The sequence below is a fragment of the Ceratotherium simum genome, chromosome 19 (genome assembly GCF_057802395.1).
Source record: "Ceratotherium simum simum isolate JZ-2026a chromosome 19, ASM5780239v1, whole genome shotgun sequence".
Taxonomy (NCBI): Eukaryota; Metazoa; Chordata; class Mammalia; order Perissodactyla; family Rhinocerotidae; genus Ceratotherium; species Ceratotherium simum.
Genome location: NC_141918.1, coordinates 17,591,798 through 17,617,212, shown reverse-complemented (window position 1 = coordinate 17,617,212; position 25,415 = coordinate 17,591,798). Strand labels below are relative to the sequence as shown.

At 38.1% G+C, this 25,415-nt stretch overlaps 1 protein-coding gene across 4 annotated transcripts in view; it reads left to right on the top strand.

Annotated features, from left to right (window-relative positions):
- Nucleotides 1-15,479: 15,479 nt before the first annotated feature.
- Nucleotides 15,480-25,415, top strand: part of EPHA7 (EPH receptor A7) — a 168,788-nt gene continuing 158,852 nt past the window's right edge. For all 4 annotated transcript variants that reach the window (XM_087443895.1, XM_004422130.3, XM_014781117.2 and 1 more), the window contains exons 1-3: nt 15,480-15,763; nt 20,089-20,153; nt 23,728-24,397. In XM_087443895.1, coding sequence (XP_087300021.1) covers nt 15,667-15,763; nt 20,089-20,153; nt 23,728-24,397 — 832 coding nt within the window. In that variant the 5' untranslated portion in view covers nt 15,480-15,666. The remainder of the gene's footprint in view (nt 15,764-20,088; nt 20,154-23,727; nt 24,398-25,415) is intronic.

Here is a 25,415-nt window from a genome sequence, read left to right as displayed (position 1 = left end):
CAAGGCATAAGTTCCTGTAATAAGCTAAAAGGATCTTGCTCCGTCAAGCTTTGACAGGGAACTTTACTGGGAACATCAGCCTCACGTTCTTCCTTTTAAGATATTTTTTTTGCAAGGAACTTCAACCTTGTCATGGCAGATTCAAAGGGAGATTGTCCGTGGCGTTTAACCATCTTGCATCTTAAGGAGGGCTTAGTTAAGACCCAGGCGTTGGGCTTAATGCAATTTGAAATAACAGTATGTTTTCACTTTTGTGTCTACTTTTCTTTTAGTGGCTTATCTTTTGGCCTCTTTTGTTTTTTAGTTTGTTCTACTACATGTTGAAAACAGTGATCAAGGAGTACATGCTTAATACAGTCTATTATGAGGGTAATTGAGCATTAAAGAGTAAAGCTAGATTTATATCATAAAGATATGCACTTTCCTTAAGCAAGTCCCAGATTTTGGCCTTGAATGTGTTCCTATGACTGCCTCATATTAAAAAAAAATCATTGCCCAGTCCTTTTAAGAGGTAGTTTAGGTACCTTGTAGAACAACACTGCTACCTGCTTTTCAGAGACACTCTGCATCTCAATAAAACAAAACAAAAAAAAATGAAAAACAAAAACCTTCTTGTAAGACATCTCTTTGTGTTTGTGTATACACATACATATATATATATTAATATGCCATACATAATTTTGAGCATACATAGGAACATTTTTATGTACTTGACGAGGATACAGTTAACTCCTCAGTAGCCTTTTTTAGGGAAAAGGGGGAAATAGTTGAAAATATGTTTGCTGCGTTAATTGCAACCCATATTATCCTGGTTATTGTCCCCATCTACTCCTACAGAGCCCCTGCCTCCCTGCAACCTCCTCTCCTCAGCTGTGTCTCCAAATACTTGTTACTCTCTGGACCTGTATTATTTTTATTTGTTCACATTATTTGTCTCCCTCGTGCAGAGTACAAGCTCCATGAAAACAAGTCTGATTTATTCATTGCCTCATCCCCAGTATCTACAACTTAGTCTTGCTAAGAGAAGGAGAAAGAAGAGGAGAAGGAGTAGAAGGAAGGTAAGGGAAAAGAGAAGAGAAAATGAGGGGAGGAGGGGAGGTGGAGAAGAAAGGGAAGAAACTCATTTATAAATTGGAATCTCAACTCCGAATACTCAAATTAGCCAAACTCCAGATGTGTTAGTAAGTCTGGAACTTGAGATACTTGGAACATACTTCTTAGTAACTTGTAGAATGCACCAGAAGAGGGAAGCAGATGCAAGGGTATTAATCTGCCAAAGTTTGCGGTGGTTTTCAAACTTTCTTGGGGAAGCACTTTTCAGTGAATTTGCTAGAGAAATTGGAGTATAGGCCACAAAAATGAACCTTTACTTAAACCTCAACCTTATAAGAAAACATTAACTCAAAAGGATCACAGCATTTACTTAGACGTAAAATGTAAAACTACCAAACTTTTAGTAAAAAATATAGGAGAAAGTCTTAGGTCTCTCAGGCAAACGAAGAGATTTTAGACTTGACAACAAAAGCACAATTTATAAAAGAAAAACATGGATAAATTGGACCTCACCAAAATTAAAAACTTTTTCCCTGTGAAAGACCTTGTGAAGAGAATGAAAAACAAGCTACAGATTGGGAGATAATATTTATAAACTACGTATATATAAAAGGTCTTGCATCTCGAATTTAAAAAAAAACTCTCAAAACTTAACAGTACAAAAACAAAATAATATAACTGGCACATAGGCAAAAATCATAAGGAATCATTTCATGAATGAGTGTATACAGATGGCAAATAAACACATGGGAAAATATTCAGTATCTTTAGCCATTAGTGAGATGTAAATCAAAACTGCAATGGGATAGCACTACGTACCAAATGAGTGGCTAAAATAAAATAAAATAAAAATTTGTGATAACACCAAATGCTGGCAAGGATGCAGAAAAATTGGATCACTCATATGTGGCTGATCAAAATGTAAAATGGTACAGCCACTCTGAAGAAAGAGTATAGCAATTCCACTTTCTTATAAAACTGAACTTGTGCTTACCCTATGACCCAGGAGTTACACTCTTGGGCATTTATCCCAGAGAAATGGAAACTTATGATCAACAAAAATCTGTACATGAACGTTTATAGCTTTATTTGTAATAGTCAAAACCTGAAAACAATCTAAATATCCTTCAGTGAGTGAATGGGTAAATAAACTGTGATATTTCATAAAATGAAATGATACTCTATAATAAAAAGAATGAATTATTGATACACTCAGCAACTTGGATGAACCTCATGGATATGAGGTTCACACTGAGTGAAAACAGCCAGCCTCAAAAGGTCACATACTATATGATTCCATTTGTATAACATCTTGAAATAACAAAATGATAGTGATAGAGAAGATATTAGTGGTTGCCATGGATTAGGAACCCTGGGAGAAGAGCTGCACGTGACTATAAAAGGGGAGCATGTGGGATCTTTGTGGTGATGTAACAATTCCATATCTGGATTATGGTGGTGGTTACGTGAATCTACACATGGGATAAAGTTGCATAGAAGTATACACACACACATATACACACACACGCATGAGTGTGTATAAAACTGGTGATATCTGAATATGCTCTGTGGATTGTACCAGTGTCAATTTCATGGGTTTAATATTGTACAATAATTTTGCAAGACATTAACACTGAAGTAAATTGGGTGAACGGTACAGGGTCTCTCTCTGTATACTTTTTGCAACGTCTGTGAACCTACAATCTTTAAAAACAAAAAGTTTTAAAAAATCACCTGAGAAACTTTTAAAAAACCCAAGTCCAGGCCTCATCTCAGACCAATTAAGTCAGAATCTCTAGGTGTGGGATCCATGTGGCAGTGTTAGAAACTTCCCAGTGATTCCAATAAACACCCCAGATTAAAAATCAGTGTTCAAAGCAGTGGCTCTCCCGGTGTGATCCCAAAATAAGAAGCAAAAGCATCAGCTGGAAACTTGTTAGTCCTGGAAGTTCTCAGGCCCCACCCTAGACCTACTGGTTCAGAGACTCTGAGACTGGGAACTAGCAAGCTGTGCTCTAATAAAACTTCTAGGTCATTCACATGTACACTATCCAATAAGGTAGTCACTAGCCACATGCAGCAATGAAGCGCTTGAAATGTGGCTAGTGCCACACGTTGAAATCATATTTTTTATATATTAGGTTCAATAAAATATATTACTAAAATGAATTTCACCTATTTATTTTTAAAAATTTTTCCAGCTTTACTGAGATATAATTGACACACAACATTGTGTAAGTTTAAGGTGTACAACGTGATGATTTAATACATGTGTATCTTGCAAAATCATGCCACAATGAGGATAGTTAACACCTCCATCACCTCACATAATTATATATATTTTTTTGTGATAAGAACATTTAAGATCTACTCTCTTAGCAACTTTCAAGTGTATAATGCAGTGTCGTTAACTATAGTCACCACGCTGTCCATTAGATCCCCAGAACTTACTCATCTCATAACTAAAAGTTTGTACCCTTTGACCAACACCTCCCTTCACCTATTTCTTTTTAATATTTTTAACGTGGCTACTACAAAATTTTAAATTACACATGGCTTACATTAAATATCTATTGAACAGTGCTGCTCTAGAGCAATTATTCTCAGCTCTGAATATGCAGCAAAATCATTCAAGTAACTTAAAAAAATAATAATAATAATAATACTGGTGGGGCCGGCCCGGTGGCGCAAGTGGTTGGGTGCGCACGTTCCGCTGCGGCGGCCCGGGGTTTGCCGGTTCGGATCCCGGGTGTGCACCGACGCACTGCTTGTTAAGCCATGCTGTGGCGGTGTCCCATATAAAATAGAGGAAGATGGGCATGGATGTTAGCCCAGGGCCAGTCTTCCTCAGCAAAAAAGAGGAGGATTGGCATTGGATGTTAGCTCAGGGCTGGTCCTCCTCACAAAAAAAAAAAAATAATAATAATAATAATAATAATAATACTGGTACCTTTACCCCACCCCAGATTAAATAAATCAAATGCTGATAATGGGGCCCTGGCGTTGATAATTTTAAATAGCTTTCTGGATGATTTTAATGTGTTGCCAGGTGTGAGAATTACTGATCTGAAGCTGAATTCTTAATTTTCCCAGCTTGGATTCCTTTGGCAATTGGATTTGGGAAACTCTCTCCCAGAAAATGCACATTCCCACATGATTTGCATACATTTTCAAGGTATTTCTAGGCATCATATAAAGAACCCCTGTGCTAGGGCTTTTATATGATTTGCTTTTAAGATACTTAGGTTTTAGAGAATAATTTTTTTTCATGTCCTTAGATCTAGACCTTTAATATCATTTCTAAGTAGGTAAGCTGGAGCTAGGGTGAGCTGTCCATCTTGTTGTTGCTGAACTTTCACAGATGATTATTTTATTTACTAAGCATGTATAACAAGAACTTGTCCCACTTAATTCTGTCTTATTTCTCCCATAATTATCTGCTATGCTTTAATATTTATAGCTCTCTTTAAAAATGAATACACACCTTCTGATATATTGTTCCCTTTTTTGAATTTTATATATTAGCTACTCTAATGCTCTTCAAAGATTTGAATGGTTATTACAAATGGCACTGCCAAAAATCTTGCCTCCAGATAATCTAGACTGCAAGAAATGTCCTTGTAGAACATTTCTCTAGAAATAACTTTATAAAGCTAATTATAAAACACATGGTCAAACTGATTAAAAACTATTCATTTATTTATTCAACAATTAAGTACCTGGTATGTGTGTAAGCATTGTTCTAGTCACCAGGAACACAGAATTTAAAAATTTCCTGTCCTCAGGAATCTTACAATCTAGTTTGGAGAGAAAGACAATGAACGAGGTAAGTAAAGATGATATATTGAGTGGTGATAAGATCTGTGGAAAAGAACAAAGAGAGAAGTCCAAGAAAAACCTTTGTGAGAAGAGACAATTGAGTAGACCTACAGGAGGTGAAGGAATGATCTATGTAAACTTCTAGAAGAATTACATTCCAGGCAGAGGGACTTCAAATGCCCTGGTGCAGAAGCTTGCCTCGCCTGTTAGAAAAGCAAGAAGTCAATGCCATGGAAAAATGTGAGAAAGGGAGAAAGGGCAGGAGAGGGGGGAGTCACATGGGTCAAAGTTGAATGGGATTGTTTGGGCCTTTAAGGAGCTTGTCTTTCACCAGGAAGTGAGATGGGAGCTACTGGAGTGTTTCCAGTGGAGGAGTGATGTGTTCTGATATGTTTTAAAAGGATCACTCTAGCTGGATGGTTGAGAATGGACTGAGGGTATGGGCAATGCCAGAAGCAGAGCCCAGTTAACAGAATAATTCAAAATTCTAGGGAATGGGCGATATATTTTAAACTTATACATAAATTTCTAAGTTACTTTAATCACTTTATTTATAATCACTCTCAGCCTGTGCTCTGTCCCAGGTTGGGGAAAAACAGGAAGCAGCAGGAATGCATGGCTCCGGGACCCTTTTCTGTCTCGTAGAAAAAGCTGATGGACGTGCCTTTAAAGGCTTCTAAAACCTTGCCATGATTCATAACATCATTCGTGGCATGGCTTGCTACTTCCTGTCCAGTGAAACAGAGAGAAGAGTTTGGGCAGATGAAACATCTGTGAGCTTGTCTAAAGTAAGCAATATATTTTCCAAGGATCATGAAAATGGATGATGACCATATATTATCTCAAAATATATACAGTAAATTTTTTGAAGTCCTGTCAACAAAGTTAGGATCTTTGTGAAGCTATATGATGGCGTACGATTTTAAATAGCACATTTCCCCACTTATACAAAAATAAATAGATACACATGCCAGATTTGTGAATAACATGGTGTCTTTGACAATACAATTTCCTCAAAAACTTAGTAGGACCTTCCAAACATACAGCCATCCTCCAGATTTATGATCAAAGCTCTACTGTAGTGCAATACAGAAATGTGGGTCTTTCCAAGAAATGATGCAGGGTCCATTGGATACTCTATGGGAGAAAAAATGCATCTTGACCTCTATCTCCCCCCATAAACAAAAATCAATTCCAGATGGATTGCAGATTTAAATATGAAAGGTAAAACAATATAGATTTTAGGGGAAAACATAAGGAAATGTCTTTATGACCTTGGATTAGGCAAAGATTTCTTAAACATGATACTAAAATTACTAATCACAGAAGAAAACAATGATAAATTAGACCATATTAAAATTAAGAACTTCTTTTTTTTCAAAAGGTGTTGTTAACAAAGCGAAAAGGCAAACCACAAAGCGTGGTATGACACATATATCTAACAAAGGATGCGTATCTAGATATACGAAAAACTCCTACAATCTATAACAAAAAGATGATTCAGAAAAAAAAGGACAGAAATTTTTAATAGACCCTTCACTAATGATGACATGCAGATGGCCAATAAACACATAAAGGTGTATTCAACTTCGTTAGTCATCAAATAAATAAATATTAAAATCATACAGAATGGCTAAAATTAAAATATGGAAAATATTAAGTGTTAATCAGTAAATGGAGCAATTGAACCCTCAGACTTAAGTGCTCTGATAGATGTATTGAGAAAACAAAAACTACCTTAGGCATTTTAAGCTGAAGAAACTCAATTTGGAAATTAGATGCCCACAAAAATTTGTAAAGGTTCTTGAATCAGTTGTATATAACCACACAAAAAATTAGCCCAAAAGTCCGCAGATTAATACAACCTACATCGATCACCCCAGTTTCTGTGGCTCAGGAATCGAGTGCAGTTTAGTGGGGTGCTCTGGCTCAGAGTCTGCCACAGGCTGCAATCCAGATGCCCAGCAGGACTGTGGTCATCTCAAGGCTCAACTCTGGGAGGATTCGCTTCCTCCGCTTCTTCTAAAACACACACAAGGCTGTTTTTAGGCCTCGTAAGATCTTCTTTCAACACCATTCGAATTAAATTTCTTCAGCTTAAAATGCCTGGGGTAGTTTCTGTTTCCTCTATAAAATATAAACTATGTACTCCTTACTATGCCCTTTACATATTATCTCTGCTCTCTGAAATTTTCTTTCCCCCATTGCCTTTCTTTATCTGACAAGCTATTCTTTGCAATCCAAGACCAACCTAAAATGCCAGTCTCTTCTAGGATGCTCTCCCCAGCCTAATTTATCGCTCTGAATACATCAATCAGAGCACCTATCTCATTAAAAGGCACTGTTAATTGTGTGTATTTCTGCCACAGGCTAAAATAAATGTTTCTTGAAGATCACAAGGGAGACCATTTCTTACTCGTTTTTGCATACCAGTACTTAGCCAAAGGCTAAACAACAGAATGTGCTTTGTAAAGTATGATGAATGGATGGAAGGAAGAAATAAAAGAGGGAAGGAGCAAAGGAAAGAGAAAGAAAGAAGGACAAAAAGAACAGATGACTAACTCTAAAACCAGGCCTACTTCTACTTAGTAATTACAACATGAGGTTTTATAATCTGAGGAATAGTGCATTCTATGGTATCTCATGATGTGGCAGAGACATCGCAGGCTAAAGGTAGAAGAATGTAATACAGTGGAAGGGGTCAGGGCTGGAATAAGACACATCTAGGTTTGCAAAGGAAAATACCTAGATCTGTAGGTGATGAAATAGTCTAGAAAGGCAGGTATATAATCCAATAAATATTTTGACAGGAAAAATGCTACCACATATAAATAGCTGGCATCAGACAGATTCAGGAAAATATAGTAGGTGGCAGGTAAAGAAAGATAACGAAGAGCAGTGAATATCCAGGTAGATGGCAGGTAATCCACATCAGGATGGTGGTGTATCGGCAAGCAGCAAGGCCTAAGAGGCCTAAGGCGTAGGGTTAGGTTCCAGGACAGGGATTCCATTAGAGAGATGAGGTAGTGGGAAGTTTACTTAAAGGACTCACACTTGTGGGCCAAGATAGGGATTTGAATACCAGATTTAGAAAACCAGATCCTTGATTCAAGAATGAAACACTGGTCCTCTGATTATGTAACTTGTGCTACTTGAATTCTGAAGGCTAGGCTTAGTCCAGATAGAGACTAAAGTGGAAGACAGTTGGCGTCTACTAGGTGCAGGGGAATGTGCAAAGTCTGTGAGCTAAGTAGATTTTGGAAATGACGCATTATATGTATATCGGAATAGGTGAATATTTCTGGATCTGTGCTCATTATTCAAATCAGAAATCTTTAAATAAATAAATGTGACATGATAAGCATTTACTTTTAACATTGGGATAAATGCTTGTTATCATAAGCTCTGAAAACATTTAAATTTTGAGTAACAGATATTACTAGAGAATATATTTCATGCCAATATCTATAAAATATGAGAAAATAAAAATTATATTTTCCACAATTGTACAAAAATATACACCATCAGTCAAATTTCATATATAACTTTACAGATCTTTATATCTGTCTATCTATCTATCTATCTACCTACCTATCTTTCTATCATCTCTATATATCTCTCTATATATCTACAACACTAAAAGTTATATAAAATTTTTACTTTCATTTCTGGTCAAAAATAGATCTATTTCTTTAAGTCTTAAACTTCATTAAATACATTTAAATGGGTGAATATATAGCAATTTTTAAAAATATTCATTATATTTTGAGATATTAGAATAAGAACTCTAACATCGATCCTAAGCTTGTAATTGCTTTTTTTTCCTCTTCATTCAGTATCCTTCAGCATCCTGTTGGAAAGCCTTGGGAACAAGTATAACCGATTGAATCATCATTGTTATTCTCTAAAATGGACACAATTACCATTTGTCTAAAATGTGATGATCTACTGAACAGTTACCCAAAAGCATCTGAGGACATGCATGTTATTATAGAGTATCTTTATTCAAACTTAGAAGGTGATTGTTCCCTCAAAAGCTTAACTCAAAGGTATATATAAATATACAATAAATTGTTAAAATAAAGACAGAGATGTGACAGTACAGAAACGTTAAATCCAAGTTGAGATCTGAAAGAACTCTCATAAGGGGTCCCGTCCTTCTTTATTGGAATGCAGATAATTTCTTCTTTCCCGGTACTTGTGAGGTAGCTAACGCAGATTTTGTCTTTTACGGTTATCATCTATCCTTAAATGAGACAACCCTCTGCCATGTTTTTCACATCTGTAGTTTTACAGAATTTGCCACCAGAGCTTGCCTGTTAAAAGACTGTCGAGAGAGTGACTATTAGATATTAAAATACTTAATTAAACTGTGATTGACCTCAGTCATCTCATCAATCTAAAATCAACTAGAGAATGTGCCGGGTTAACTGTAGCTTTAGCCAAAGCAGTGCATCTATAAAATCAAGCGATGATAATAATAACCTCCTAGGATCTGAGATGGAGTATATTTTTGTAAAATTTTTTTATCTGATCTGAGTGCAGAGAGGGGAAAAGAAAGCAACCTTGCACAAGCCAGATGATAAAATCCTTTTTGTGCATTGAATCCTCTTGCAGTTTATGGTCAATAGTGAAGACAGCATCTTTGTTGATATGGCTGAAATCAACACTGAGTGAAACTGGCTAGTTACCTATTTCTCTAAACATATGATCTTCTCCCTGTTTTGAAAAGGAAACATGAGTCACAAAGGAATCCTGATGGGTGTTAGGTCTCTTGAGTATTGGGCTATGCTTTATTTATTCATCTGCACATGCCCCCCAGTGCCTTTCTAAATATTTAACAAATACTTGAAAGTCCTATTTTTAATCGAGGTTTCTGTCAGTATTCTCTTTCTGGAATGTTATGCTACTTAGATTGGGAATCTGTAATCAATTTGATCCACATCATCAAGAAGAAAGATAGTCACTTATCTCTTTTAAGCTAGCTTCTCCAACTTAAGAGGAAATCTGGCGTCTCCTTCCAAATGATTAGTATATTCAGTCCACTCGTGACTTTATTTTCATCACTGCCATACGGTACAACTTTTGAAAACTGGCTTTAAACAGAATTGCCTTGTTCTATAGATTCCTCTCCAGCTGCAGTGTCATTCCACATTTGAGTTACAATGCTACAGATCTTTTAGTTCATACTTACATAATTAATACAGATACCATACCTGCGTTCGGAGGGCCCTTGAGCCTCAAGCATATGTCTTCACCCAGCAAGTTTTAAGCCCAGAATTCTATTTCCTTCACAATGAGTTCTTCTTTGAGGTACTTGGGCTCATTTCCTTCTCAGTCAGAACCATCCTAATACTTCAGAGCTTCTAATATTAACGAAACTCAAATGGGATTGGGTTGGGGACTTACAATACCTTTCCTCCCAGGAGGGTCCTTGTTTCATACAAATTTGCCCACTTTCTCCACAGAGAACAACACTGCACGTCAAGTCAAGGAGTAGTATAAGGCACCACTTCTGGCAGTTTACAGAATTCTACCCTTGGTCAGTGGAGAGAGCATCCACAACTTCATAATTTTACAGCTAGGGGACACTATTCACGAATTATTTCCTCCATACTTAAAAATTCTGTTTCTAAATTGCTTTGGTACATAGAAATTTCTATTGTTCAGATCTTTTCTTAGACACCCTTGATAGTAGCCAGGCAAATTTTGACAGAATTTCATTTTTAGTATTAACCATGGCAGAAGACTGGGGTGAGAAGTGGTCTCTAAAATGCTCCTCAAGCTAGGGACTTCTAGGAATTTCACAGGATGCTTAAAAACTCAGAACTGTCAAGTCCGATAGAACTCTCAATCCCAACCTGGCCCTTTTTCCAGGGTAAAACATTTTGGGTATCAAGTGGGTGGAAAGTAACGAAGAGAATATCTGAGATCTATCTGGAGACTCAGAGTTCCTCAGATGTTTAGCTTAAAAAAAATTGGAGAGAGCTTTTCTGCAATATAATTCACCTTCCAAGGTGCATTTGGAGCCCCTGCAGTTAACTTGGCCTCTATAGACTGAAATAGGTCATAGAACATCTCACAAATTTTTACGATGGCCTTTAGTAGGCTGGCATAGGTACAGAGAGGATAAGAAACTTGAAAATGTCAATGGGACAAATATATATTAATTACACATATAAAATTACATAGATATAAATATATAATTATATATGTATATAATTTCTTAATTACTTTATCCTTATTCAGTGTGGACTTGATTGGTCGGGACACCCATAGATCCTGGTGCCCCCTGGTGGTCACTGAATTATCATAGATCTCCTTGAAACCTAAAAATCCACTGGGTTTGAAGAGCTAAAAAATTGCAAGAAGGGAAACCATGAAAGCATGTAGAAGTAGTTTCCATAATTTAAGCTAGTTCTTCCTATCTGTGCTGGCGATTTATGGCAAAATGAAGTGTAAGTAATGAAAAGGAAGAACCTCCCTAGGCAAAATCAAATTTGAAAAAAAAAATCTTCTTTAGAGTATTGAACATTTGTCAGTGATTTCAAGTATAATGTGCCACATTACTCTATTTGGTGGTTCTTTTAATATTAGTGAAATAAAAGTTATTTGACTTAACACTTTTGAATATTTTAAGGGGTTAGAAAATTTCAGAGTGACACCTTAGCAATATTCAACTGGACTCATAATTTTGATATAAATTGTATTTTTATTTGTTGTCTTAAATTAACTCAGTAATTGCAGTTAAAGAATTATAATTGTAATCTTCTGAATGTTACCACTTTCTCTGACCTCACAAAAGCAAGTGAACTTGTATAAAGGCATAAAAGATAGTCTTGACTTATAATTTGATTCCTGACCTCTAACTTCCTATACTGTCAGCTAAATCTGAAGCTTAGAAGAATAAGTGAAATTATTACTATCTTTTATGAGCTTAGCTTATATACATTTTTTACATTGGCCTGCAAATAAGTATTTTATATATACTACATAAATCATGCTAATGTAAATATGTAAGTGATTTTCCTGCACAGTGGAAAGATTGTTTACATTTTGACTGAGGTCACAAATAGAGAACCCAATTTTCTGTAATATCTATTAACTGAGATATAATGTTTCTTTTCTGTTTATAATCAGTTTCTTCTGCACAGTACCTTTTCTAATTCAGTTTAAATTACCCCCTTTTCTGTGATGAACTTGCATTTTCACATTTACCAGCTGTGAAGCATTTAGATAGTGAGTACAAATGTAGAAGGTTCAGAGACAGCCCTTTGATTTCATTGTTGTTGTTAACTATTTAGCTTGGCAGCCTTGGATTTGTAACATACTGAAGTCTCAGGTTGTTCCTTCACCCTCTAAAGGCCTGTTTACTACACACATACACACACACAAAGGCTTTTATCTGAAAATTCACCAAACTTATTCCCTGAAGTCATTATAATTTACTCCTAAGTAACTATTTCTCACTTAAATTCAGAGAATATCTCCCAGAGATAAACAGTGAGGTAAACATTAGTATTCAAGCAAGTTAAAAGAGGGTAACAGCTGTATCCTCATTTGGGATGTGTGTCTTGAATTTGTACATTTATTTTCATATATGTATAGTTATATGTGATTATTAGTAATTAGAAAGATAAAAATAACACGGTGCATAAAAATTGAGTATATCTTCTTTGCAACTCAAAATAGGCATGTTCATCTTTCTACTATACATTTATGACAGATGTTTCAAAAGAGGACCTATAAATGGAAATATTAAAGTTTTAGTCTCTTTTTTTCCATTTATTTAAAATTAGCTAAATATAAGTAGGATACTCTACGAACTGTATCGCACAATGAATACATAAAAATTAAAAAATAGTTTTCAGAATTTCTGCACTGGCTCACATGTGCTGTCTGTACACATCATTTGGTACTGCTCAGGAAAATGACTTCTTTTCTATTTCATTTTATATACACACATACATTTACTTTTCTAAAATTTGCTTTAGAGATAATATGCAAAAATCATAGATCTGAAGCTAAAATAAATGATTTTTAAAATGATATGATGAAATTAACTATTAAATGTTATTTTAAAATATGAAAGTTTTGTGAACTGGTTATTTTTTATCTCAATGGCTTCATGTACAAATAGGTTTATATGCTTTGCCTTAAGTCAAATACAGTCTAATACCAATTTATGTACTAAAACATATGCTGTATAATACTGAATAATGAACCTTCTCTTCTTGACTAAGTCATTCACTTTTCTTTAAATGTCATGACTTCTTTATCCAGATACAGATATTTCTTTACCTAGATACAAAAGAAAGAAGAGAAGGTTGATAACCTAAAAATGAGTTTCATTGTGCAACTCTGCAGGGAAAACTGTCAGCAGCCTGGCACATGTGCATTTAATGTGAAGCCTCTTGTCTCTAAAAAGAAAAGAGAGGCTGCACATGCCCCTGTGTCTGCCAGAGAGAGCGGACACAATAAGGGGGCTCCTATACCACCTACACTCATCAGAGTGAAGGATGCTACTTCTTTGGTTTCCTGGTTTAGTGGAAAGGTATTTGTATTCCCATCACCGAGTATTAGTCATTCAATAGATGAAAGGAATATTTTAAACTTTAAAGGCTACCTTGGTGTCATTCTAAGAAGTGGGGATGAGACTCTAGGGAAAGTGTTGAAATCCCGGAGAATTATTTTAACTATTAGAAGTGGTTTAATATTTGTGAGTTTGTGGTTCTGAGATTAATAGTTTTATAGCCTATGTGTGTGGATTTACGTTTTTAATTCTATCGTTTTAACTTACAATTTTTACCCTTAAAGCATCTGTTTTTGTCAATACTGCTTGATCTCTGTAACAAGTGCACTCTACATTTTTTTTTTTTTGTCTCTTTTCAAGGTTAATCTATTAAGCAGTTTACATTTTCTATGCATCCTTTAAAGGGCACTTAAGATGCTTTTAGATATAATTTGTAAAATATTTAGTAGGCGTAATGGCTAGGAACAAGTAACATTTAAGAAATAAACTACAGAACCAAAGAGAGGTTAGAGAAGAAGGCAATTTCATTTCTTTTTTCTTTGTAATTGCTTTAAGCAAGAAAAAACTACAGGAGACCATTTACCATAAGATAAAACATAAAAATCTGGAGATCTGTCATCTCTGAGAAGTCTTTGCTATGAAGACCAGAAACAACTCAATTTACTTTATATTTCCAGATAGAAAGGATAGGAAAAGTTTGGAGTCTCAGGCGAGATCAAACTTTGTGCCTATCATAAATAAAGGCAAATCATGAATGACGGATTTTTTTTTTAAAGAAGAAATATAGGACAAGAAGTAAACGAAGCTCATCTTAAACATATAACTGTTACTCTTCGTGACCTTTGAAATGGATGATTTGGCAACTAAGGTTATAACCTTCTTCCTCTTATTATATTACCCACCCGTTGAATTGCAGTGTCCGAAACTGTCTAACGGTAAACGGATTACTTGACGCATGGTCCTCGATATTTCAGTTGGATGAATTCAACAGGAGATGTTGGTCACACTTTTTATTCTCAATTTCCCTTTGAAAGATAATTATTGAATAATTATTGGAAAGTGGTCAATATTTGCGAAAGAGGTCTTGCTTTATGAATTCAATGAGTGGTAGCATTCTTTAAAATTAAGTGTAATTTATGCAGCGAAATGTGAAACCAAGTGGGGCAATCCAAGGAAAACCTCAGAAAATGATAAATCTGTAAGAAAAATGATACGGAATCTTCTGAAGGTTCACTCTTTATGTCCTACTTCACCCAACAGACTATTGTGAAATGATAGGGCGGGGGTGAGGGAGGCACATAAAACAAAAGACTTCCTTCCTCCACTCCCTTTTCCTCTGTTTTCTTTTGCCAGAGCTTGTTGCAAACTCTTGGAGACATTGTTTGAACATAATACATTTAGTTACTTCTTATTCTTCCAGGGACTGTGCCGGGCGGTGCCTAGAGCTGACTGCCGTTGGAGTAACAGAAAAAGAGTAGAAACCCATCAAGAAAGGAAAAGAACAAAGTTACCCGACCCGCGGCAGTTGTAACAACAAAAAAGTAAAAGGCACTTTACTTAAGGGCACAGTTCCTTTCACCGTCCCGGCTCCGTGCTTGGTAGCTGAGAGACGGCTTGCATTGCCTCTGGTTTCTAAAAGACCGCGAGGAGAACCGCTATCTACAGGACTGTGAGTCGGGAGCGTTATTCTCGGATTGATTCTGCTCCACGAAAGCTGCGGTTGCTGTAAGCAAAGTGCCCACAGCAGCACGGACCTCGGCTGCCATCCACGTCCTTCCTCCCTGAGCATCCAGCGCTAGCCGGGAGCTCCGAACCTGGAGGGAATCCTGGACCCGCAACCTGACTCCGCTCGCCGCGGATTGGCCCGGACCCCGAACCCCGCCCCCGCGGCCGGGGCGGCCGTTTCTCCGGGCCCCGCCCCTCGGCCCTGGGAATCGCCGCCTGGCAGGCCGGCTGCGCCTGCCACTCAGCCCGAGTGGCGGAGGCTCTCCGCTCAGAGCCCCGCCCCCTTCCCTAATTGATATTATTGGAGTGTGGAGCAAGCGGCCGGTCTGCAGTCGGAGACTTGCAGGCAGCAAACACGGTGCGAGCGAACAGGAGGGGGAAAAAAAATAAAAAAGCTGAACGTGGGAGCAGCCGGCCGGAGATCGAGAAGGGGAATCGATGCGAGGAGCGCAATAAAAAAGAACCCATTTCGGAGCAAACAGCATTTAAAAAGCTAGGACTCAACTGAAATCTAAAATAAAACCTGCTCATGCACCATGGTTTTTCAAACTCGGCACCCTTCGTGGATTATTTTATGCTACATCTGGCTGCTCCGCTTTGCACACACCGGGGAGGCGCAAGCTGCAAAGGAAGGTAAGGTGATGGGAAAGCAAAGTTTGTTCCGACTTATTTATGTAGCTGTCTACCTGCACGAGCCGGCTTGTCCGCGGGGCTGCCGGCCGCGCCTGCGGCGACCCTCCCCCGCCGGCTCCCCGCCCCCTCACCGCTCGGGCTGCTCCTGGCGGGCGGCAAGCGGGGTTGCTCCGAGCCGCCTGCAGCCCCGCGCCCGGGGCCGTCCGCCCGACGGGAGCGAAATTTCTGGCGCGGGCAGTCCGGGGGCGTGAGCAGCAACAGAGGGCGGTGGAGTGGGTGGGGGGGCCGGCCAGCGAGCTCATTCTCTAGGACCCCAGGCGAGTCCGATCTCCTCTAGCCCTCTCCTCCTCCTCCTCTCGCTGTCGCCTCCGGTGGGGTAAGCTACGGCCCGAGTTGGTCGGAGACTGGGCAGTGCAGCCTCTAGGGTCCTGGCCAGTCCGCCGGAGTCTGGAGCCTTCCCAGAGGGGCCGTGACTTGGGTGAGCTCGGAACGCTCGGGTTCCTAATGAAGTGCTCACTGCGTCGGAGGAGGCGGCGCGGGCCTGCGGTTGGCGCTCGGCCGCCGGCGCGGAACAATAACGCCGCGGAGGTGAAGTGGGTTCGCGGCGCGCGCCCCGCAGCCGGGGACGTCTCCACTCAGCGCGCGCTGCGCGCGGGGCCCGGCGGCCGGGGGTCAGCGGCAGCCCGGCGGGCTCGGCCGGTCGGGGAGGCAGGGGGCGGGCGGGGGCCGTGCAGTTGCTAACGAGATGCCGCCTGGCCGACTAGAACTCCCCAAACATCTGCCCCACATTGGGGCAGTTGAGGAGTCCGAGTGGTCGAACCTTGCCAAAGACCCAGAGCCTGAGGGCTAGTGCTGGTTGACTAGAGCAGGTCTCATTTGGGCAGCCAGATACGTCTGTATATGCTTCTTTTTTTCCTTCTCCTTTGAACCATTGACAGAAGGTAAAATACCTTTCGGTGCCTGTAGTTGGAGCTGGGGAAAAATAAATCCTGTGAATGGAAATGTCTTGCTTCTGAGCAGTGTCACAATCTACCCCCCCCCCCCCGTTATCTTCCAGGCTGTTGGTCTAAGGGTGATTTCCTGATATTGCAAAAGCAGAATACTAATAATTACTGACCCCTGAAGTGTGGAGGATGGAGGGATCTCTTATCAGATTTAGGTCATGGTGGTGATGCGGCGCGAAGGTTGCTTGTCGGTACTCGCTTCATCTCTCCCTGAAAACTTAGTGATTTAGTGCGGCTTTTCTTTATTTTCTTCGTGCACCCCTCTTCGGTCACTCACTGCACCCCTCCAACCCAACGCTATGTCCTACTCCTTGATCCAGGCTGACCTTCTGACCCCAGTTTCCACATCTGCAATCTGTGTTGACGCTGAACCCATTCAGAGAAAACCGTGACTCTGAGCTGTCGGTTAGGCGTTTGCAGATGAACCAACGTCTGCTAGAAACACACACCCATACACACCCAAAACCTCATTTCTACTCGCGTGACATTAGCGATTAGGAACAATCAGTCCTAGAACCTGGCACTGATTCCTCCGGAATAGCGGGACCCTAGGAAAAGTTTGCACCGCGGCGGCGAAGCCCCGCGCGCGATCTCCCGCAGACTCGGGCTGGAGTTTGAGCTATAAATAACTGCATCACTAGGGGGAGAGGTTCCTGCAGCCAGCATGTCCTGCTTGCTCGCTTTTCTCTTCTGGGTGCAAGATACGTGGAGAGGATTCTGATTCTAGGAGGCCAAAATCTTTAATGCAGAAGTGAGATGTTTAAAAGGTGGGCGGGGGTGGTGAGCGCGCCCCGCTTCCCAGTGGCGACGCTCCCAGCGCGCAGCGGGGATCACTTGCTGCCGTTCTGGGAGCGAGCAAGCCCCGAGGCGGCGCCGCGGCACCCAGGGCAGGCGCTGGAGACCGCGTCGAGCAGGTGCCTGGCCCCCGGGGTGGGTGGGGGTGGCTGGAGGAAGGTGAGGGACCCCTTGCCTCCACTTTCCCCGTACACGTTTTCTCGGGGTGGTCAGTTCCCGCTACTGGGAGCGCGTGTGTAAGTCACTCTGACGCTTGGAGGCGAAGTTGCAGCTGCTGTTTTCCTCTCGGTAAATGCCGCCGCTCCCTGAGAGGAGACGCTTCCCGAAAGCCTCTTTCCTCCTCCCGGCTCCTTCGGGAGCTAGGGCGCCACCGGCTCCCTGGAGTGCCCAGGTCTGGCGGAGGCGTAATGGATGCTCGGCGCGCCGGGCGCGCCCGTCTGGCAGCCCCCGCCCCGCCCCGCCCCGCCGCCGGCCCCGCCCCGACCTCGCCGCCCGCCGCTGCCCGCGCGGCCCTGGGCTGGCTCCGCTCGGGCGCGCCCCGCATCTCGCCCCGCGCCCGCACCCCCGCCCGGCCCGCGCGGCAGGACGCGGAGTCCCCGAGCCCCCGGCCTGTGCGCCCCGTGTCCTGGTCGGGCGCCGGGCTACGCCTCCGCGGGCGTGAAGGGAGGATGGCGCTCGGTGCTCTGAGCGGGAAGGCAAAAGCGCGCACTTGCGCTTTATCCGGAGGGAGACACGCTGATCACTTTAGAGCTGCTTCCGATTAAACGCTTAGGGGCCATTTCCGTTTTGTTTTTGTTAGTTTGTTTCTCTCTTAGCTTGCTTGCCATCACCGTCCCACCGCGGTCCCTGGCTCCCACCCTACGCTGCGCTGAGTGGTAACAGAACGGCAATAAACAATAATCGCAATGCTTATTTCACTCTCAAAAACGACCCAGGAAGGTCACCTGGGTTACAGATCCACTTGTCTCTTGCCAGTACGGAAGACAAAAAAATAAGAAAATAAATCATCTCAAGGGGAGATTACCTGGAGCCCACGTTGTTTCCTCATGCTTTCTCTCTATTGTTGAGGACAAAAACAAAATAAAGTCTAACAATTACTAAATATAAATTCGCTAGTCCAACAATATATTGATGTTCTGTGAAATACAACTTGGTATGGTAAAGTGTGATTTCCCCCTTATTTGAAAGGGAGTCAAGTGTTTGGTACCAAGGTTTGTGCTGTCGTGGTCTCCCTGAACGTCTTAAGTATAAAACATTTTCGAAAAAAAAGTGTTTCTATATCTGTTTTCAGTTATAGGGAATAACCTTGACAACGGTGAAGGAGTGGAACCCCAAATCATCTGTTCCTTTGTTTTCTTAGCATAACAAATTTTCATTACGTTTCAAATACACATTTTTTTCCTCTGGTGATTATTTAAAAGTTCATGTAAGCATGTATTTTATTTAAGTCCAGATTATAACATTTTGCTGAGATTGATGTTAAGCATATTTACATACTTGAAAATATATTCACTTTTATTTCTGGACAAATTGATACATTTGTTAAAATGCTGTAGAGTCAGAGAAATACTTTTAAATTTTCTGAACTGTTAAGTTTTCTAAAACTCTGAAACCAGTTTGAGCAGAGTGAATGCTTTAGAAAGGTAGTTGTCCTAAAAAGCAATAAAATATATCAAATTGGAAATATAATATATATTAATGTATGATATTTGAATGCATTATCTTACATTAATACTATCAGGAGCATTTATTATATTTATATACATATTAAATTAATTGCATTATGCTTTTTGATAGTGTAAAAGTGGAATATAACTATTTTAAAAAGTCAAGTCAAAGTTTAAATATACCATTTTGAGAATTAGCTAATGCTTTGAAATATTTGGAAATTAAAAAAATAGAAATATTGAAAACAGGTGTTTGACTAATGCAGAAATATATTTTGTAAATAATATGCAATTTATTTTTCTCATGATAACATTGCTCAATATAGTTTTTAATTGTATTCATTTTGGCTTAAGAGAAGACACTGTATGTGAAAGTTAAGAAAAGTAAGCTCCAATTCTCAAAAGGCACTAGGAAATACTTTTGGCAGAATACTACAAATTAACGACTGGCCAGAGTAATATGGAATTACACTGTATTATGTTCATATTATTATATTTGACAAAGTTTGGAGGGCTCAATGGTTTATAAAACCCTTTATAATATATAATTACTATAGAATCAATATATCATATCAATTTTTTACTGTTGCTTTCATGCTACTTTTGAGTTTTTAAATTTAATTTAATATTTTAATTAAAAAATGTAATATTGGTATTTTAATGTCTTTTCTCCATAAGAAAGTCCAATATACTTGTTTCAGGTGGGTATTCATTTCACCATTCATTTACATAAATAACTGTTTATATATCTTAAGTCATAAAATGGTAATTATTTTAAAAATTAGATTCACCCTAATAACTTTTACAAATGTGTAAATTTAAATTTTTCATCTAACAGAAATAAAACTTCCTTTTTCAGTACTGCTGCTGGATTCGAAAGCACAACAAACAGAGTTGGAATGGATTTCCTCTCCGCCCAATGGGGTAAGGGCTTCTCCTCATAAAATATTACCCTTTAGTTTTTAAAATAAGAAGCAAAATCTTTTCCCTCTTCCCCGAATGGAATTATTCACATTCTTCATATTTAAACTGTTTTAATTCCAAATATCTTGTTCAATATTTTATTGTGTTTATAATGAGACATTGAGTTCTTTGAGTAGAGAAGGTATATTTAGCATTTGGGGAAATGGATTAAAAAAATCTCAATAACCATAATCTTTTGAGTTCATAATGTGAGTGCATCATACCTGAGGTTCCAGGCTATAAATGCTAAGTAATTACAGGGATCATTCCTTCACGAACTCACTTAAACCTTTTTAGTTGCTTTATACTGCTATAGCATAATCACCAGATAGGTTGTGTGTAGTTCTTTAAAACAGTATGTAATCTGTTTTCCCCTTTTAAAAATAGTTTTAGCGTCATTCAAAATATACTTTAAAAGGTAACTAAAATGTAATATGCTCACTATTTTAGTATAACATTTGCTATAAAATATTATTTAGATTCTCCACATTTATATCATGTTCTGTCTGCTGTTATTAATCAGAAGTGATGGCAGAGCATGCACATATTACAGTAAAAATCTGCTACAATAAATATGAGTGAAAGCTGTCCAGTAAAAATCTATGAAAACATAAGTAAACTCTAAAAAATTCTGACCATTATGTTTCATATATCAGGAAAGCTATATTACTTGCTTAAATTTAGTTCAGTATCTATGTCTTCAGGTCTTATTTTAATTGTGAGAGAGGGCACATGCTTCATCCCTTTTAAGGAAGAGGGCTTCGAGAAAGAAGAATATATCCCATTGTTATGCAAGTTAATCTTCGGGACAGTAAGAAATCTGGAGTCAAAGCGCATGAAGTATAAATGAGCATATAAAAAGTTAACAGATTTTGCAAAGAGGAGAATGAAAGTCTAGAAAGGATTTTTGATTATCAGAACATCATAAAATCAGTATGACATGAACTGGAAGTCAGTTTAAGAATGTAAAATGTGAACAATGCAAATCTGTTTAAAATATTCAGATTTTTCATTAAATTAATTTTTGAGAGATTGCTTAAGATCATATTGTAGTTATCTGTATTGGTCAGAATAAATTATGAAAAACTGATAAGTATTTTACAGATTAAATATAAAAAGTGTACTGAGTTTAAGGGATGAATGTCATACTTTTCTTGAAAGTGAAGTGATTTCCATGAATAAAATAATATACATTATAGGAAGACATTCACAATAAAAAATGAAACACTTCTCTTGCCAATGACAGATGTAGCCCATTTTCTACCATCCATCAATTAAAACAAATCGAGATAGGGAATGGTTTTTATCTCTAAGGAGAAGTAAACTGATATACAATTGTAGAATTTCATCCATGTAATCCACAGAATGATAAATTATGACTGTCTGTGTTATCTTGGACTCAAATGGCCATTTTGTTCCAAGTATCTTGAGTTAACAGCTCTACATATCTGTAGGAATCAACAGATAATATTGGAAAATGATGATTGACCATATTTTCCATATGTGAAATGGGTTTGCCAATGTGGTTAAATATCTAACTGCAAATAAAATGTTAATAAGATATAAGTTTCTAGAAAATATTTTTATAAGCATATCATAAAAGCACAGTATCTGAATTAAGACTTCTTACCCAGTGGTGTCATTTATAGAAACGATTGCTGTCTCTTAGAAAGAGAGATAATAACACAAGAGTTGCGTTAAATACATTTGTGTTGTCTCACTATTTGTTAACAATAGTTGTCTTGAAATTTTCCCCTCAGGAGTAAATCTTTAAATAAAAATTAAAATTACCTGGGTTTCATAATTGATTTTTCATACGTAGAACAAAATAGTGTAATTGGTCTTGAAGTTAGAAAAATGAATTCTTGAGATATATCCCTTTCTAATAATTAGCCTTGGTTTCTTCTAACTAGGGAATTGTTAAAAAGAGCACATTTATCTTTGGAATTTTTGAGTTTTTGGTAGATACCATTTCTAGTTTTACTTCTTGTAATAATTTCAGTCTAATTAAGAGACTAAAATCTACCTGTCCAAATGGATGAATTTGGGTATATTTGACTAAGTGCCATTCAAACAGATTACAAGCAGCTAACTGAAACAAAGGAAAATATGCACACCATGAACTAGTCACAAACTCAAGTTGTGTTGAGTAAAAGCTGAACATGATCATGGGTTCTTTGCTGCCTTTGAGGACCTTTGATGATATGTATAATAAAATTGTAGCAAATATGTAACATCACAAGAAATTTCTGAATTATAGTATATTGCTGTTTGTCAGTCTTGTTAGTTTTCTAATCTAAGTAAATAAATTGATTCTCTGATCGAGTTTTACAAATAAAACTCATTATCACATGCTTATTAGTTTAGTTTCCCATCTACTTTTCTTGAAACAATAGTTTAAATATTGCATGCTATGTGACTTTGGACTTGAATACTAACATATTTTTGTATTTGGCATTTCATATTGGGGAAATGAATACAAGTAGATAACCAAATCTCTTATGATGGTATCATAAACATAAAGTGGAAAATTTTGTAGTAATGGTAAGAAAGGATATAAACTGTTATTTTAGGTTTTTAAGGGCTATTTTTAGGTGAAATTAATTTATTTACTAATGAGCGATATAGGTAATATTATACATGGTTTAATAATCTCTAAATTGTTACAAATTCTGCCAAACTTACTTTCCTTTTTTGTGAAAATGTATGAGTTTGCTGTGGTATACATTGTATCAGCATATGAATGGACATTTTTAAACATCTAATATATTCTTCCTGTCATCTCGTTACTGAAATATGACCCAGCATGCTGATTTGCTATGTACATTTGATTGTCTATTGAAAGCAATTTATTTATAAAGATGAATCATGCTTTTGTAACTACTTATTTACAGTTATGTGGCATTATGTACAATATTATACATAACACTGCAATAAATAAATAGCTCTGTAAAATGTTACTCCGTTACATCGCATTTTGAAAGATTGTAAAAAATTCCACATTATGAATGTCAACATGTTGTGGAATGCTTTTACATTTCAGAGTACTCTTGCTATTTTCTTTCCTGTGTTTTCAGGTATTCTTTAAGTTTAAAGAAGTATAACATCAACACTTAAAATATCAATTGAGTTATCAAAAATTCTACCATGCATCCATCTGTATATGCATTAAATGGTAATTTAAGTAATTGTGTCGTGTGCTTTAGTCTATAAAAATTACAGTCTCTATAATGGGGATTATAGACATAAGCCAATTTGTAAAAAGAAACACTAATACGCTAGCAAACAAATATTAAACAAAATGAAATATTTATTGTAAGTACAAATAATGCAAGCAACCTAAATGATGTTCTGCCACCAGGATGAAGCTGAATGAGAATCCTGTATTCTCAGGCTACAGTGTTCGCCGGGGTAGCAGTCCACCTAACTCTTTCCAAGATACACATTTGTGCTCTACTAAAGATTCCTCATGCACTTTCAAAAGCAAAATGTTATTTTTTGCTGAATGACTGATGACCTTTTCTGAATTTTACAGTGGGAAGAAATTAGTGGTTTGGATGAGAACTACACCCCGATACGAACATACCAGGTGTGCCAGGTCATGGAGCCCAACCAAAACAACTGGCTGCGGACTAACTGGATTTCGAAAGGCAATGCACAAAGGATTTTTGTAGAATTGAAATTCACCCTGAGGGATTGTAACAGTCTTCCTGGAGTACTGGGAACTTGCAAGGAAACCTTTAATTTGTACTATTATGAAACAGACTACGACACTGGCAGGAATATAAGAGAAAACCTCTATGTAAAAATAGACACCATTGCTGCAGATGAAAGTTTTACCCAAGGTGACCTTGGGGAAAGAAAGATGAAGCTTAACACTGAGGTGAGAGAGATTGGACCTTTGTCCAAAAAGGGATTCTATCTTGCCTTTCAGGATGTAGGGGCTTGCATAGCTTTGGTTTCTGTCAAAGTGTACTACAAGAAGTGCTGGTCCATTATTGAGAACTTAGCTATCTTTCCAGATACAGTGACTGGTTCAGAATTTTCCTCTTTAGTCGAGGTTCGAGGGACATGTGTCAGCAGTGCAGAGGAAGAGGCCGAAAACTCCCCCAGGATGCACTGCAGTGCAGAAGGAGAATGGTTAGTGCCCATTGGAAAATGTATCTGCAAAGCAGGCTACCAGCAGAAAGGGGACACTTGTGAACGTAAGTAATATGTGCTATTAAAATTCCACTTTGCGTTTGTTTCTTCTTCAATATCAGAGATTTTAAGTAATGATAATTGTTTAAACAAGTGAGTCTGCTCCATATCAGCAGCCCAATTCAGTAGATCTTAAGCAAAGTCACTATTGAACTTATCAAGGATTCCCCACAGTGATATCTGCACTAAAGGTATGCAATAAATGTTGGTGGTACTGATATTTGTTACTAAAATTTAATTTGCTCTGTGCTTGACGTAGAAGTCAACAGTTGCACACTGGGCTATGACATTTAAGAGAAGAGACTGGACAGAGTGAGGTGACATTAATCAGGATTTAATGATATGTGATTCCTTCTGTTTTGAAATCCATATTGTCTGGGCTTGTGAGTAGTGGAAAAAAGGAGGTTAAGGGGGCTGCTAACAAGAACTCTACTGGAACAGGGCATATCCAGATACACGTACAAACCTTTAGAATGATTTTTTAGAAATACTAAAATGTTGATACAAAAATCATCAAATTTCACTTGATAAATCTCTGAGATTACTTCTGCCAAAGCCATATTTGTTTTCTGGACTAAGTAATAAAATGAGTGTTTTTCTGATAATTTGTGTTATAGTGGACCACATTTTTCTGGAAGTGGGCCAAAGTAAAGTTTTAGTTCTCTTAATACATCAGCTGGATGTTTTCTGTTTGTTTTGAAACAATAATAGCATATGAATGAGTGAAAGTTTTCCTTTGTTTTGTAAAACGGAATTTTCTCTTACATAGCATTATGTGGTAATAATAATTGGCCTGTATTTTTCTTTTTAAAACTATGTCACATGGACCTTCAAAATTGACAGATATTTTTCTGTTCCTGGCTATCCTGTAGAATATCTTACAATGAGGTTATATTACTTGTGTCTCTTTTAACTTATAAAACATAATACATTCCAAAAAATAACTTATATATTCTTTGCACTCCTAAGCCAGCAGCATAGTTTTAATATTTGCCAATCCTAGTTAATTTAGAGGGGACCGTA